Raw genomic sequence first — 18,623 nt, 5'->3', positions numbered from 1 at the left:
ACTGTGCTAAGAACACTCAAGCTCTCTACAGGAAGGGCCAAAGCAGTCTCTATTTTTTGAGGAGGCTGAGGTCTTTCAACATTTGCAGGACGATGTTGAGAATGTTTTATGAGTCTGTGGTGGCCAGTTCTATCATGTTTAGAGCTGAAACAACGAATCGATTTAATCGATTAAAATCGATTATTAAAATAGTTGTCAACTAATTTAGTAATCGATTCGTCGTTAAATAAATGTTATTTGCCATAAGCGGCTCATTTCGTGCATATTTCAAATCTGCGGTGACCAAAGTGTGGCAGTAATGAGCCACCGGAGGTTTTACTCAGCCAGTACAGCAGGTGAAGTAGCGAATAGCCAATAGCTGGCCTCGTTTTATGTCACGTGCTTCCCGAACATCGTCTCTGCAGCATTCAGCGGGAAGTGGGAGTACTTTACTTTGAGCCTTCAAAATGAAGAGTAACCTGTAAACTCTGCACTACTGAACTGTTTAAGGGGCCGTTCACATATCGTGTCTTTTGCGTGCTCAAGTTCGTTATTTCCTATGTAGGCGCGCAGTATGCACTCTCATAATGGAAGCGACGCGGTCGCGACACGCACGCAGTGCGATGCGCCCGTTTTTCCAGGCGCGTCCACACCGCATCCATTTATCCTTTGCTGAAATTTCCGGGTCTTCATGGAGAGGGCACGTCATGGAGAGAGCACGTCATAGTTACTTAGCAAAGGCAGACGCCTCAGGGGCGCTTCTGCCCGAGCGCTTTGGAAAGAAGGAGAAAGCGGCGCGACTAGCGTTTTCCACGCGTTTTTAGGTGCGATATGTGAACGGCCCCTAAGAATTTTATTTGTGCAGATTCTCCAGTACAAGGTTGTTTGCAAATGTTTAGTCGTAAAAGCTGATAACATTGCTTTTTAACAGTTAACATTTAAAGCTTTACAAACATGTTATGTGATCAGTTTGTCGTTTACCAGTTCATAATTCAGACTTGCAGCCTAATTATGACTGAATGAGAGAGGTAAATGTTTGAGTATATTTAAAATGCACTTCTTTACAAAGTATTCACTGCTCTTTTTCACACAGCAGGTTTTTTGTGTGTGTCCCAATTTTTTTTTTCTGGACAACCTTCTGATGGATTTTACTTTAAATTGTGAGTTCCATTCAGGTTTCATGCCACTGGCACTTTTTTTTCGAAGGATTGTTTACAATTTCACAGCATAAGCTATAAAGCTTTTTCCCAGTAAATAATAAAATACAATGCACTGCAATTTTATTCTGTTTTATCCTTATACTTCGTGAGAATATGTTCTCAAAGATTCCTTAAGCTTTGTTTGGGATGTTAAACTACTTTAGGAGCTCTAAGGACCATGGTGAAAACAATATTTGAAATCTCCTTGTGAATTTTGCTAGAGTATGGGTCAGTGCTTTGATTGCAGAAGAGTTCTACAAAGGATTACTAACATAATAAAACAACTCCAGGTATATTTTTGATGAGGATATGTCAATGCTAAATGGTTAAAATCTCTTAAAAATCTATGCTGAATGATAAAGACCCTTTATTAATAATTTACTTGGGGAAAAAATGGAAAAAACTAAAATATAAGTACATAAACCGATTAATCGATTAATCGTAAAAATAATCGACAGATTAATCGATTATCAAAATAATCGTTAGTTGCAGCCCTAATCATGTTTGCTGTTGCATGCTGGGGCAGAGGGATGAGGGTTGCAGATGCTAACAGACTCAATAAACTGATCCGTAAGGCTAGCAACGTTGTGGGGGTAGAGCTTGACTCTCTGGCGGTGGTGTCTGAGAGGAAGATGTTGTCCAAATTACATGCCATCCTGGACAATGTATCCCATCCACTTAATTATGTGCTGCTCCAACACAAGAGCACTTTCAGTGAAAGATTTATTCTTCCGAAATGCACCACAGAGCGTCACAGGAAGTCATTTCTCCCTGAGGCCATCAAACTTTATAACGCCTCCCTCTAAGTGCCTGATACACTGACATTTAGTTAATTTTTAACTGACAATATCCCTGTTTCTGTGTAATATTATCTTTAATACTTATATGTGAAATATTCCATGTTGCTTTTTATATTTATGTTTATTTATACTTTTATACTATTTATATTTTTACTTATTCACTTTCTTATGCTTGAAAGGCGGGCTATTGTGACAAAGAATTTCCCCTTGGGGATTAATAAAGTATTCTGATTCTGATTAATAATTTCAGCATTTTTTTTGTCTTGTGGGCTAAATGTTAATATCTTTTATGTACAATATCTTACTCAGACAGTACTAAATAAAATATAACATGTATTTAGTATGATCTCTCTTATTTTTCGAAAATTACTCACATTTTCACAGATTCTGCAAAGGGTGCCCAAACTTTCGAGCCCCACTGTATATATATATATATATATATATATATTACTATTACAGCTGTAGAGATTAACGAATCGTGGAAGTGTTGATTATATAATTATTTTTTTTCGATCTTTTCCCATCACATGAAAGGCTGCAGTGATGAGCATTGAGTAGACAGAGTCTGTTTATCGTGTGGATGCAGTGATCTCGTCATTATTCGCTTGTTAAGTCTGACGTCACGTAGCAGCGCTTCCGTGTCCAAACGCTCTATCAGTTACCATGAGAAAACAACAAAAGGTGCTAATGCAAACTCACAATGTGATAGAATATTAGCGAAAAAGTTATAATCTTAACCTTTAACTCCATACCGAAGTCCCAGATAGCCAGACAATGAAAATATAAATATAAAAAATATATATCAAAATTATTTGTGTTTGGGACGCTGTGAGCACGGAGACTGTAGTGTATACCATACGTTTGAAAGCGTTTAGCTTAAATGATTAATATGAATAAACAGTGCTCATTAACAGCTGCTGAGGTCGTATTCTCAAGTGAAGTGAGTTGAGGCTTGGACCCGGAAATAGCGCTTCTTACGTCATCACTTAACAACCCAATTGCAACACGTTATCTCACAAAATGCTTTCACCACAGCTAACAGCAAACACATGTATACAGTAAGAGCTCCGTTGTGCAGCATAACAGTGTCATTCATTGTAACGGCAGTTTGGGCAAGTGTGCAGATATACTCGCGATGTGTAACAGCTCCGGAAAAAAGCGAGCGTTCTTTGATCACTCTCTGTAGTTAAATCACAATTTAAATAACAGATTTGTTTCATGCTACTAAGAGAAACAACGTGAAGTTGATCGTTAAGTCACTGGCTTGATTCACTGATGCATAAACAGTATTAAACAATTTAGAAAGAAAGTCTGTGTGAACTTGAATGATTAGATCAGAAATCACTGATCACAGATCAGGCATTAATGAACACTGTTACTCACTGTTTGTGCCAGTGCCGTCGAATCCATATCATAAAAGTCTGATTCAAACGCCTGTGCTGACATTGCGACTGAATTATATGTAAATATTTGGGCGGGCAAACCAGAGAAAGGGAGGGTAACAATTCTCGTTACAACGTCACAACAAGGAGATTCAAGATCAGCCCGTTTGAGCTTCCATTTTCTCAAAGGCAGAGAAAGATAGAAAAATCTCAATTTACACCGATTCAAATTTCTAGAAACTTGGGGACCATATACAGGCTAGGGGAACTCATATTAATGTTAAAAAACCTCAGAAAGTGAAATTTTCATGTCATAGGACCTTTAAGGGATAATTATTTTGGAGAAGAGATATGGGTTGCATGTAAACACAAAATATGCAGTGAAATAGAAAAAAACATGGATCTGATCAAATTATCAGAAATAAGTACACTGTGAAAAAGCCCTGCAGGAGATGAAAGGATAATAAGAACAAAAAAGGGAGCAATTTTCTGTTCATCTCCTCTTTCATCAGAAAAGTTTGAAACTGCAGATTTTATACTCTCAAAACACTGAAAGGGAATGTTTTAAAACTCTTTTGATCCATACAGAGGGGTATGTAGAGCTGTATCCAGGATATTTCATTTATAGTACTTTACAAAATGTGCATTTGATAACAGGCAACAAGAATGAAAATAATAAACATTTAGGTATTGAGGAATTTTTTTTTTATTATTTGGGTGTAACTTTTACTTTCTCACACAATGTGTGATTCGGATTATAATTTACAGCTTTATAACAAATTGTCCCACCATTTCCGCACTGTATTTGAGGGGAGCAGAGTCAACAATGGTGTTCACAGGTAAAGTAACTTGCTTTGCTTTAATTAATAACATTTAATATAACAATATAGTCATTAATGCACAAATGAGATATGTTACATAAATGGATTGGACCTTATTTACACAAGACACTGATCATGTGCTCCATGTTCTACACTGCACACCTCTGATCACTTCCTCCTCACTCTTAACCAACCCAATCTGAGCAGCTGAGTCTTTACGCTGAAGGCTATGCGTCAGTTTTCATTTATACTTCTTCATCGTTGTCCGTGTCGATGTGCAGTACACATGCAAACCGCTAGTCTGCAGTGTCCACAGGCATGTTGCTGGTGTAACCCGCAGACCATGGCAAAAGCTGAAGAAGCGGCTTGTTGCAAATAAATATCAAATCATTAAATCATTGTTTAAAAGTAAAAAAGGAGACAACAATGGAACAGGGGAAGTTGTGGCCTAATGGTTAGAGAGTTTGACTCCTAACCCTAAGATTGTGGGTTGGAGTCTTGGGCCGGCAATACCATGACTGAGGTGCACTTGAACAAGGCGCCGCAGCATAAATGGCTTCCCACTGCTCTGGTTGTGTGTTCACTGTGTGTGTGTGCACTTTGGATGCGATAAATGCAAAGCACGAATTCTGAGTATGGGTCACCATACATGGCTGTATGTCACTTCACTTTCATTCTTTCCAACTCCACAATGACTTGATTGTTTTTCGTGGACAACTACTGATGTATAATGCTATGTATATATCTGCTTTGTTTTATTTTATATAAGAAGGTGTAACATTAAAATATATTAAAGTGCACATAAACACACACAAAACTGAAGCACATACGGAGGCAGGGATTCTAGAAGACCAATAACAGCGCTTGAGGTCCAGGTAGAATTGACATGCTGTTAGATTTTTGGAGAGGTCCATGTCAGTCTACGGCGTAAGGGAGTGGGTTATAACCCAACTGTTGGGTTAAATATGGTTCCTGCCTCACTCTGTTTAAATTTTAATGGTCAGTCAGTGTCTCAGTGGACATCAGTGGCAGCCTGCATGATTAGGAAAGGTAAGTAACTATTTATATAATTTTATGATGTATATAACTGTTATACATTAACTTGTGTGTACTGAAACATTAATTAAACCCTAAAACTATTTTGATTCCCTTTAGTCATTTTTTTTTTTTTTACGTGTAAATAATCGATTGTAAATGAATATACTATCCCTGTTTGCTCACTGGCATTAATAAAAAAATGAGAAACATTTATATGATAAAATTAATAAAAAAACAGGAAACAGATGATTCTTTGACACAATCTGACTTTGCTGCAGCCTCGAATTGAACCGCTGGTTTCTTCTGACAAGAAAAGAACTGGCCCTCCGACTGAGCCTGGTTTCTTCCAAGGTTTTTTCTCCATTCTGTGACCGATGGAGTTTTGTTCCTTGCTGCTGTCGCCTCTGGCTTGCTTAGTTGGGGACACTTATTTAAAAGTGATTTTGTTGATGACATTGAGTTCAATGATGAACTGCCTGTGTCAATAAAGCATATAGGCTTTGTTGTGTCAATAAAGCAAAAAGTGTCCCGACACTATTTTCCTATTTAATGCTGTTGAGTTGCTTTGTTCCAAACTATATTGTTAAAAGCGCTATATAGTTAAAAAGTATATATAGTTAAAGGGATAGTTCACCCAAAAAAATACTCACCCTCATGTCGTTCCAAACCCGTGAGACCTCTGTTTATCTTCGGAACACAGTTTAAGATATTTTAGACTTAGTCCGGTAAGTAAAACATCATCAAAGTAGTCCATGTGACATCAGAGGGTCAGTAAGAATTTTTTGAAGCTTTGAAAATACACTTTGGTCCAAAAACCGCCGTGGCCTAATGGTTAGAGGGTTGGACTCCCAATCGAAGGGTTGTGGGTTCTAGTCTCGGGCCGGACGGAATTGTGGATGGGGGGAGTGCATGTACAGTTCTCTCTCCACCTTCAATACCATGACTTAGGTGCCCTTGAGCAAGGCATTGAACCCCCAATTGCTCCCCGGGCGCCGCAGAATAAATGGCTGCCCACTGCTCCGGGTGTGTGCTCACAGTGTGTGTGTTCACTGCTCTGTGTGTGTGCATTTCGGATGGGTTAAATGCAGAGCACAAATTCTGAGTATGGGTCACCATACTTGGCTGAATGTCACTTCACTTCATTAAATAGCAAAAACTATGACTTTATTTAGCATTGTCTTCTCTTCCGTGTCTGTTGTGAGAGAGTTAAAAACAAAGCAGTTTGTGATATCCAGTTCGGGAACGAATCCTTCGATGTAACCGGATCTTTTTGAACCACTTCAACAAATCGAACTGAATCATTTAAACGGTTCGCGTCTCCAACACGCATTAATCCACAAATGACTTAAGCTGTTAACTTTTTTAATGTGGCTACCGGATATCACATACTGTTTGTTTTGAACTCTGTCACAACAGACCCGGAAGAGAAGACAATGCTGAATAAAGTCGTAGTTTTTTTTTTTTTTTTTTTGTCATTTTTGGACCAAAATATATTTTCGATGCTTCAAAAAATTCTAACTGACCCTCTGATGTCACATGGACAATATACCATACGCACAGTTTCAATGGAGGGACTAAAAGCTCTCGGACTAAATCTAAAATATCTTAAACTGTGTTCCGAAGATAAACAGAGATCTCACAGGTTTGGAACGACATGAGGGTCGACATGTATTAATGACATAATTTAGATTTTTGGGTGAACTATCCCTTTAAAAAGATGACCATCCAACTGCTTGTGCCATGTTTCAATCAGATATAAAAGGTCACATTTTTTTCCCACAATGATGTCTGATAAAGACAAAGGCGTTGTTGTTGACAGATTATAAAAATGCCGATTTCAACAGGCGCGGAGACTCAGAAAATGCCAGAGGAAGATCTTTTTGTGTGGGCGCAGACAAGTTGTTTTAGTTAATCCTAACAGGTCTGTATGGCAGCCTTTGAGGTTTACAAAAAAATGTGGGATAGGAGACAACATCAGATAATAGATGTGTAAAACTGCCCCTTGAAGATCAGTGTATGTAGCGTTTACATCGGAGAATTCCAGCATCTCCGCAGATTGTATAAATCTCATTTGTCAAATAGTCGTTTTTTTTAGTTTCAACAAGCAGTGTACCTTAATACCATGCAGGAGGAATCCACACTAACAGCAGCCTCGCAGCAGTGTAAATCCAGAGCAGGGTAACAGGAGAGTTGGTTCCGGTAGCAGAAACTCAGAAGCAATAATCCAACGTGTGATGCCTAATCCCACATCACCATAGATTAAGACGACACAGCGGTCTTCAAAGCTCCAAAACCGTTATCACAAACTAAATGGGAGAAAAGAGCGGCAGCCAAATGCACCAGCGTTCCCCTTCAACCGGAAGTTGGATGTCTACCAGCATTAGCTTACTTCAAGTAGGAGGGCATACTGCATGGTCTGATCTGGAAAATTGTGAAGTCAACCCTATCATCATCCGGGGTACACATAATGTATCAACACTGATTGTATGACATTATCATGAGGATTTGAAACAGAGGGTGCTGGTAGGAGGTAAGAAGTGCATACGTAGTCTTCTTTTCAAGTGTGTTTATGTTACAAATCTGAGATAATGCACAATGTTTTTCCCCAGATGAACATTAAACAATTTAAAATACAGCATATACAAAGGAAGAGTTTAGCCCCAAATAGAGTCTTTACTGGTAAATTACCGGGGATGTTACCATTAAGAGATCATGTGTGAAAAATCCTGAACGTTCTTGCTTTCATGTCGTTCTTTTGGTAATGACATGATTACTCTGAACTGTTTACAAAGCTCTGCTGCTTAATATGCGCTAGATGGACATCTTTGACCATTGCGCCTCGCAACTTTGTCAACGTGTTGCGTGTCTCACTTTTATAAGCTCTGACTGGCTAGTAAAGTAAGTTTGGTTTGGTGAGGTGACAGCTATGCTTCTCTCATACCACTGGTAGGCGAACTCATGGATTGGAAAGTGATATCAACAAGGTTTTTTTTTTATTTTTTTTTTATGTAGGGTTATTTCTTTTTACCAGCCAAATGCTGCACACCGGAGATCTGGCACAATGCCAGCTGAGAACTTTAAGCCCTGAGACTCAATTGCAGGTTGGGGATACAGTTTAGGTACTGACTCACCTCTTATCCATAGCAGATGATGGCTTTATGGCCAAACTTTCTGCAAAACGGAAAGGCCCCACAAAGGTTGTTAAAGGGTTGGGCCCTATTAATTACTCTTTTTCTCTTGTGTCTGATTCTACTAATGTTGATACTAGGGTTGCCACTAATCCCTTGAAATATGGAATCATCTTTTATTTGAAGGTAAAATGATACGTCCCGTATCTAATCAATACGGAATCGATTTGTCCAGTATTTTACACAGGGCAAAATATTTGAATAAACAAATAAGTATTTTGCACTGTTTATAATACTAATAGCAGATATTATTAAATCAATTTTAGAAGAAGTATTAGAGAAGCTCATTTGTGCGTGAAATTGTAATCTTTATTTCCATAGAGAAGGAGTCTTCAGAACGCGTGCCATTAAAGTCCTTTTCACACAAGCGCAGCATGCGATAAACCTGCGAGGTTTAAAACATTAAGAGCTCATTAAACACTAGGCTTACCAGATGTAGGGTTGAATGGGTAAGTTATTAATGGTCTGTCCTGTATCTAATGATGAACCCTGCGGTGAGGTGCTTATGGGGAAGTGAGACCACTAGTGGAGACTCAGGGAAATTGAGATCAGACAGCGTGACATCATAGTTTGCAGGGAAGCATTTCAGTTGCTCACGATGATAGTTAACTTAAAAATTAAAATGTTGTCATCGTTTACACAACAACAAGTTGTTCCAGCTGTAATAACTTTTAAGAAAGCGAGTATCGAAAAAGTTTCTGTTCCCCAATGACTCTGACAATCTTCAGTGGAAGTAACTGAGGACTAGCAGCTGTTTAGTTACCCACATTATTCAAAGTATCTTCTTTTGTGTTGAACACATGAAAGGTTTAGAACACCCTGGGTAAATTATTATATAATTTTCATCTTTGGGTACACCATACCTTTAAAGGTGCCATATGCAAAAATTGAGGTAAAAATATCCATAACATGACCTTCATGCATCAAAAGAATGAGAAGAAATAAGGGCGATGATGTCATAAAAAAAATGTTAAGTTATAGTGCTGCAGAGATATCAACCTTAATTAGCATTAGCATTACTAGCCCCGGCCCGACAGGTGTCGTAATACCAGTTTCGGCCATGGGAGGCGGTATGCGGGCAACATAACCACCAGCCAACCTGCAATACACGAATAACTCGCACGGCTTGTGGGCGTGTACTTGAACAGTACAGCCCACTACTACTTCATTTCAGTTCAGGGAAGAGAGAGAAATGATGTCTCAAGCCCTTGGCAAGAGACCCCTACCACCACCACCCGCTACAGGGAAAAAACCGTGCTCGGAATCACAAATCAAATCCGATAAGAAAAGGAGCCGACCCAGAGTAAACATCGGCACTGTTTTCAATCGCTTGAGACAACTGATGGACCATAAAGAAATGAGGCTCGACTCCGAACTTGCAACATTTCTAACAGTAAGTTAGATGCTGTTAGTATTTCGATAAAAGTTTGTTTTATATGGTTGTGTATTTGTTTTCGGGAAGTTATAACATAGCAATGTATCGAAGGCTGTTCGATAAACGTGCTAATGTTAGCGATGGCTAACCGTAGCTGCATTTGATAATTAGCTAGCTATAACTTAACGTTACCCATTTTATTATATCATAACTAACCTGCTGTCTAGTATGTTGGTCTCCGTGTCCTCTTTGCTTCGTGGTTTTTCTGTGCGTGAAAAAATTGATGTGTGGCGTGAAAGCGTGTGAAAAGAGTCAATTGCGTGTGTCTCACGCTGAATGCTTGAGAGTTGGCACATTATTTCCCAAGCAGAATAAAGGACAGGTTGATTATTGCTGTTTAGCGTTTGTATTAATCTATGATGTGTCCCTGTTTGCATACAGGGACATCAAAAATAAATTCAAAGTGATACGTGGACCAAGGTGTCTGAGATTGTTCATTTTAAGTAAAGGATCATAATATTTCGTCCACAACAATATTTACTGAGGTTAACTTAAAGCTCCTTGTGGTTAGTCTGCACGAGATCAACAAGCTTGTTTGCTTTGCGGCCGCTTTAAATACAAAATAAGCATTCGATCTACGTCAGAGCGTCTGAGCGCTCACAAATCTTTCTGCAGCGTCGTGAGCAGAGCGGCAAGATCGATTTTTGATGCTCTAGACGCCGGCGGTGTGAACGCACAGTTAGGCTTCGGCTATGGCTGTAGTGTTGTTGTGAAGGTAGGGGCGGAGCATAGAGACTATGCTGTTTCTCGTTTGTTACTCTAGAGTAGACCAATTCACTTTATTGATGCATACTGCCCCCATCTGTTATGAAATGTGGAGTATGACTTGATTTTTTTTTTGCCAAACATTACAGATGGCACCTTTAAAGTGACAGACACAACCATGCTTCTAAAGGTTTTATAAAAATTTGGATAGTCTGTTAATATAATATTCCATAATTGTTTTTTTTTTTTTTTTGAGCTGGTTAGACATAATTATTATTATTATTATTATTATATAAAAATATAAAAAATTAGTCCCTTTAGAGGGACTTTTTAATACGAGTGGTTTTATTCTAATATACTTATTGAGTGGATATTTGAAGAAAATTCCACTTTTGAGACCTTTCATCAGAATCCTATAGTGGATTTTTGGGATTGATCACCCAAAGTCTAAAGTGTTTGTCTGTAAGCACCTGGTGAATGTTTATTGTTTGGACTATCATTTGTCTAGGTTTTGTTGAATGACATGTCTGTGTTGGCCTGACAAATTTTAAATGTTTCACCAAACAGCAAATTGAAAACATTTCAAGATCATGTATAAGAGCAAGTAAATAGTTGCTACAAAATAATTTGAAACTTTGTGTACATTTGTACAGGAAAACAAAATAAAATTGATCAGGATAAAAAATTAATAATAAAACGACTCCACAGTTGTCAGTTACACAGAATGCAAAACACATATGAAGGACACTCACATCAGGTGGAATACGTGCCCCGTCCTTCACATTGTTGCCTTCCACAGTGATGTGATAGACTTGTCCATCTGTGTCAGTAAACACAAAGTGTTCTCGAGCTGATATGCCCTGACTCATTTCAGATTTACTCTCAGCTTCCTGCAACAGACTGACAAACAACAACAGAGAGTATTGTTAAGAGTTCAGATTGAAACAACAAACCACTTAGACTAGAGAATTTAAAGTGCAGTAACAAAATACTAATTTAACAATAATTAGTGAATCAATTCTAGAAACCTGTGCTATAAATGCTATAAACCTATTTTACTCACTTTCCATGGAACACAAAATGAAAAATGGTGAAGAATGTACAGTCCACCATTTTTTTTATACAAGAATATTGGAAACTTTTACTATAGAACTGTACAATGGCAAAAGGCACACTACGTTTAATAAGAGTCGCCCATCCACCCTGTGTGCTAAGTTTCTAATCGTGCTCTAAAATCAAGTTGAAATTATTCTTTATTTATTTTTTTGTGAAATAAACAGTCTACAATTTTAATTATTTGTTGAAAGGCATCACCTCCGCTGAAATCTCATTCATTCTTCAAGCATATTCAAACTTAACATGGCATGACTAGGCATGTTGAAAACCAATGCTATTTGGCATCGATGTCATCAAACATGGTTCAAAGCATCTTCATGCACCAAGTTGAAATAAGCATAAGCAAAAATAACATTTAAGCTCATGCAGAAGGGAATATTTTCAATAAATAACTTAAATTTCAGCATTGAGCACTTAGACAGACTTATTAATTTTCAATCTCTCTGTACTTCATAAGATTTTTAATATAATTCAGGAGTTTTATATATTAATAATTTAATTCTGCTTAATTGAAGATTTTGGAGCTCTGGTCAATATTTGTTTTCATTATTCACTAAATCTCTTTTTGTGTTCTCCAGAAGAATAAACAACAAGAAGATCAGTAAATGCCATTCAGACCTTATAACAGAGGATTCTACACTGCTCTGTTCAGCATCAGCGAGGGTGGTCTGTCTGGCCATGGCCTCTCGTGCAGCTAGCTGCTTTTTCTTCAGACTTTTAAGGTTATGAGAAGGAGACCACTCCTGTTAACACAAATAAATGTTATCATTTATCACATTGAAACATACATAACATTCTGGTTACTGCTGACTATAGACATTGTGACTATGTACTGGCACTCGGGAGCCCCAAACAAACGTGATACTTAAAAAATAAATAAATGTGATATAAATAAATAAATAAATAAAGTGCGTGGAATTTACATGTGCCATTCCTCCATACATACAAGGTAGTGTTGTCACGGTACCAAAGTATTTCAGTATTGGTACAGATAAAAGTGAAAATCCACGGTTCTCGGTATCAGTTTCGGTATCAAAGCAAAACACAAAAATATGCTAATAAAAAAATAATAACTTTTTAGCACTAAAAATAAAACCAATGCCATTCCTTATACTTATTTACAATTGTGTCCTGTTAATTGTCACCCCGTCCCGTATACGGGACGCCTACTTTGACTATACTATAATCTAATCTAATCTAATCTAATCTAATCTAATCTTGACAAACTATATATCGTTGGAAAGGTCTAAGACTCCCAAATATATATTTTACCAATATTTTTTGTTAAGAATTATGTAGGAAAAGAAATAGATTAATTTATGACAAGAGTGCACCCTCAAAAATCTACATTACAAAAGGAGTTTTGACCTTTGTTTAAAAAAAAGACTTCCTCGTTGCCTTTTTCTCTATCACATTTTAGAAATCATCAGAAGTTATAAATCACTTGAAAACATAAAATCTCAAAATTCATCCTTTAAAACCAATTTTAAAATCCGACATTGCATTACCATGTAAATGGCACATCAAAATCATGTTACAAAATGTTTTCAGTCATGAATTATAAAAATTTAGGTTTGTATCATGCACATTCAAGTCTATCTTCAAAAACGTGAGTGACAGTTAACAGGTTCAAGTTTTTCTACAAGTTATATAATTATGAAAAACAGTAAACAAGTTTCACCCAAATTTTATTTGTCTTTTAATTCATGAAATTTAAACACATTTTATTTTTGGTAAATAAAGGGAATTTGCTATTAAAATTAAAACATGGAAGAAATATTGTGATTTATTTCTTTAAGAAAAAAATATGTAAAAAAATATTTTTTTTCAACAGTAGTAGCAGTATCACATACATTTGACTAAATAATAGTAATATTTCTAGCACAATGCCTTTATGTAAAAATTCACTTTTAGGCCTAATGAATGCATATTTGTCATTTTAACTGAACTTAAGACTGGTGGTGATGCTTAAGATATTTTTGGTCATTGAGGGTTTCTGTAAAAAAAAAATAGTAATAGATCATATTAATTATTATTAAAAGATAATACTACTACTAATTCTACTATCATACTAATGTATATACAATGCACTATGAATTGATGAGCTGCTGGGTTCATGAGAAACCAGTGTGTCTTCTGCTTGTTCGAAAATGAATATGAATAATTCTAAATGAACTCCATTATTTTGACAGAAGAAGACAACAAAGAATAGTTTACATATAGCGTGTAGATTCAGCGTGGTAAGACTCTCACTCTCTCTCTCTTTGCATATGTGAGACAGTGCTATCTGTAAAGCGACGGTGAGTCGTGCGCCTTCACAAAGAGTTTGCAGAGCATCAAATACAGATGCGCTGTGCTACCATTGAGATGAACCGAAAAGTTCAGATTGCTTGATGGAGAGAGAACTCAGAAGCTCAGATGCTGAAATTAATGCAAGCGTCATGCGCTTCAGTCTATGTAGTAAACAAACCCGCACGTCTCTGCCATTCATTAATTCACACAGAGACACGCAGAGAACTTTTGCGGCTTAACATTTACAGATACTGGTCCATATGGAGATTTGATTTGATTAATTTATGCTAACTTTGACAAATTCCATGACTGTCCATATTAAAATGTAAGTTTCATGACTGGATTTTTGAGATTATGACTTTGTTTTCTGCTTCGTGTCCACAAGCTGACATTATGGCCTGGCCTTGAATTCCTCCATTGAATTCGACAGCAGCAGGGTATCAGAGGATACATGGACAGAAAACATACCTAACACACGGAACAAAACTGGTTCAACCCAGCAATTATAGAATCTTGCAGAGGTATTGGGTTATGGTTAGCCTGCTGCTCTACAGATGTTTGCTAGAGAGGCGTCGTTTGCACAAGCTAAGAAGAATGTGACTCCCTGTAGAGTGTGCTCTGACTCCTAAGGAACAAAGCACACCTTGGGTCTGGTATGCCAAGGAAATGGCATCCACAATCCAATGGGCCATCCTCTGTTTAAAAAGAGCCTTTCCTTCTGCTTTTCAAATAAAACAGAAGAAGAGCTTCTCAGAGTGCATGAAGCTCTTAGTGCAGCCCAAATAGATGTGCAAGGTACACACTGTAACGCCAAGGCTGGGTCACCACTTGGTACCTAAAAGGAGTAGTGGGAACTTTGGTGTCAGGATCATGTAAGAATATCCCTGACTGAACTCTAGGAATGTTGCACTGACAAAGAACACCTGCAGGATCCCAACCCTCTTGATGGACAAGAGTGTGGCTAGTCAATTCCAGTCAATTTAATAACTGTTTTATAGCAAAGCACAGCCTTCATTGAAGCACAAACATTACCTAAACATAGGGACATCCAATTTTCCTGTGTTAACCCTCTGGGGTTCTTCATTTAGGAGTCACGCTCAGGACCTTCGGGTCAAAAATGAGTGTTCCCCCAAAAAAAAGTGTGTTTGTGTGTGTGTGTGTATGTGTTCAAGAGAGAGACATGGTATGTGACTTTTGCATTTTGGACCCAATGTCTTCCCTTTATTTGATTCATTGATTTTATTTCACATATTCTCACATTTCTCTGTTACAGTTTCACCAGTCTCATATTTCCCTATGTGTGTGTGTGTGTGTGTGTGTGTGTGTGTGTGTGTGTGAGTGAGTGAGTGTGTCTATTTTGCAACCTTGATGGCTTACAGCCTCATGCTGTCATTGCTGTGCACTTTATTTCTTACATTGATGAATAATTGCTTTTATTTCACAAATTTCCCAAAATTAACTTTTGCACTGATACACTTTCATTTGTGTGTGTGTGTGTGAATTTTTTTGTCTGTTTTGCACTATTGATGTTTTAGAGATTCACCCCTTCACTGTTGTGTGCTTTTTTTCTGCATTGTGGCTGATTTGTAGATTGTACACACAAAAAAACTCAGTATTTTCATATTTTTGCAAATTTCCCATTCATTTCCTATGGCGGGTCATTTTTGACCCAAAGACCCTGAGTGTGACTATTTTTTTTACGACCACTTGGACTTTTCAAATCCTGTCCCCAATTTTTTTTTGGGTGTTCATATACCAAGTACCAATAAAGTCACCAAGTTTCGGACCATTCCGATAAAGCTACGATTTTTAAAATTTTTCAGGTCAAAAATGACCGAAGAACCCCAGAGGGTTAACTAGATTTTGCTATGCTTCAAAATCATCTCAAACGTTCTAATTTCTAGTCGCTAACACATATTTACCCATAGTTCAAAACAACTTAATATTTTAAGAACAAACTCTATAAGCAATGTGGAACATTGTGAGTTTGATACAGTACCAGGGCAGTGACAGTAGGGAAGTTCTTGGCCATCTCACGCAGAAGGGTTCCTGTGCGCACATCCCAGAGTTCCAGAGGTTTATCTCTGAACACCACCACCAGGTACTGCCTAAAGAAGACCCATGTACACATACATTTATTTTGTTCTCAAAACTTTACTTGAAATTGTCATTAGATCAAAAAGTGTTTCCTACATTAAAATTAACCTTAGTACCCTTATGCCAAGGTCTGTCTGAATACTAGATACTGACTGGGAAGAAAAAGTGTTTTAAAACCATCTACTGTACAGGTAAATATCAGACTTCATTGAAGTACATGCTCACACATAACTTGCAAATAGAGATCACAGAAATATTCAGGAGCACAGAAAAATGGTCAATGCAATGCTTTGAGATATTTGTAAAAAGAAAAAAAAAAAAACCTTAAGATCTTAGGATCTGCTCATATTGAATCGCATTTCATTTTGGGCGTTTTTAAAGTGTTGTGCAATTTAACCAAACACACACAATTCTGTTGAGCTTAGGAATGCAATGGCTAATCAGAAAAGTTCAGATGAGTCATCGCTAAATTCTCTCATAAACAACAAAGAGCAGATGTATGTACAATGTAAATAAGATATTAATTTCTTTGTGTATAAAGCCTCAGTGATTATAACAATAAGTTCTTTTTTTTTTGAGAGTTGCTTAAACTCACATTAGACCAATGTAAGTGATAATATCACTTTCTATATATAATTTATTCACTGTTTGAATAACCATGGAAAGGAAACATTATATAATTATACATTTCTAACATTTTTATTAAATTGTAATCACACTGAATACAAATTCAGTCCCATTAAACATTTTTTATAGCAGACACCTGGGTTTATGATTTTTAACACATTTGGCTACTTTTAGCCTTACGCCCGTGTCACACATACTCCATCTGCGGTGCGTATGCGTTGCGTAGTTTTTTTAACGCACCCATGTTAACGGATTCCAGCGTTCACACTGCACGCGGTTGCGGTCCGTCAGTGCTTTCCAGGAGCAGTGCGTCTACAGCAGTGCAGCAATCATTTACATACGGAGTCTGTTTTTGCTGTGCTGCACGCGCTGAATTAAAGTGACAGCTCATTGTTCGCGGTAAAAATGAACATGGATTGACACGGAAATGCAGTCATTTCACAATAAATGTATACTAATTAAAGCCTACTGTGTTTCACACGCAACACATGGGTTTTGACTAGATTTAAAACAAGAAAAAGAGAAGTTATTTAAGACCTGTTGGATTGTGTGTAATAAAGATTTAAATGCAAAAGGCATGAGAGTCGACTGTTTCTGTCAGTGGTGAGTTTTAATTTTAAATGTTTGTGATAGCCTAAATGTTGTGTTTAAATGTGTTGCAGCACTTATTTTAATAACCTAGCAGTCAAATGCATGAGTAATAAGTTGTTTATAATTGAATTTAAATATGTCTATGAAAGAATGTTACTGTACTGTGATGAAAGAGTATCACCATGCTGAAAAAGTTTTTTTTTTTTATTTTATTTTTTTTTACATGATTTGATATCAAAATAATGGACAAATGTTGTGTTGTGTGCTTAAACAGCTACGGATCTGTAGCGGACTGCAAACACGTCCTGTGTGAAAGCACAATGAGTCCGTGCTGCTTCAGCACCACATACGAAACGCACACGGACTGTATACGCACTGCAGACGGATTATGTGTGAAATAGGCATTACCCTGGAGTTGGTTTACCCTCCACCTATGGGTGACGATACATCTTGCAGGATATATATTTTATATATATTTTATATTTGTCTTATTTTCTTGATTGACTGATGATTGACTGAACAGTTTCAAACTGCAGTTTTAAAAAGTGATAATAAAAATAAATAAATAAATAAATAAAATTGCCATTGCATGGTTAAACAATCACTCAGGAATTCCCATAGTTAAAATAGTTCAATGAAAGAAAAGAGAGGCAGTACAAGGCTGGTTAAAGTGCACAACCTATACACCTTTAAAGAAATAATAAATGAAAGTAGTTTGTGTGTGTCTGTATTTGTCAACACAAAATGCATTGCTGTTTAGGGAAACCAAAGGGACTAAAGTGTGTAAGTGCTCACTGAGGTGTTTGCAACTGGAAAAAATCTGTTACTCACTTCAGATGGGACACTTTAATCATTTCAATGGCTGGTTCATCATTGCCACGTTCACCTCGAAATGCAAAGCACCGTCCTAAAAGAGAGAAAGCACAACACATTCATTTTGTGATAAATAAATAAATTAATGGATGAATGACATTTTTAACTAGCTGAACATGCTAGGTGCGCCTTTGAAAATGCCAAACTTGGAGGCACAATAACCCACGGTTAACAATGTTAATCCAAAGCTTTTTTATTTTATTTATTTGTTATTGTTATTTTACAAATTATGTGGATACTTGGAGAACAGCAAACTTCTCCTCCACTGTTGTTCAGTCATTGCACAAGTAGGTTGTGATGGTTAGTCATTGTGGTAATTGCTCTATCTATCTTCTTTATTATAATTTTTTTATTTAACTTTTTTTTGTTTATTAAATCATAGAATCTGTTTCTTGTTCATGGTAAATTTTATATTTTGATGGAGTGTAGGGCTATGTCTCAAAAGAAAATGAATAAATAAATACATGCATGACCTGCTGA

The 18,623-nt window shown here is 37.0% G+C and overlaps 1 protein-coding gene across 2 annotated transcripts in view; it reads right to left on the bottom strand.

The window, feature by feature from the left end:
• wdr11 (WD repeat domain 11) overlaps positions 1–18,623 on the bottom strand; it is a 136,706-nt gene that overhangs the window by 57,586 nt on the left and 60,497 nt on the right. For both annotated transcript variants that reach the window (XM_026279099.1, XM_026279100.1), the window contains exons 13-16: positions 18,102–18,177; positions 15,955–16,063; positions 12,282–12,406; positions 11,300–11,447 (exon numbers count right to left, since the gene is read on the bottom strand). In XM_026279099.1, the coding sequence (XP_026134884.1) occupies positions 11,300–11,447; positions 12,282–12,406; positions 15,955–16,063; positions 18,102–18,177 (458 nt within the window). The remainder of the gene's footprint in view (positions 1–11,299; positions 11,448–12,281; positions 12,407–15,954; positions 16,064–18,101; positions 18,178–18,623) is intronic.

Source organism: Carassius auratus, chromosome 13 (genome assembly GCF_003368295.1).
Source record: "Carassius auratus strain Wakin chromosome 13, ASM336829v1, whole genome shotgun sequence".
NCBI lineage: Eukaryota > Metazoa > Chordata > Actinopteri > Cypriniformes > Cyprinidae > Carassius > Carassius auratus.
This window is presented reverse-complemented; position numbering and strand designations above follow the sequence as displayed.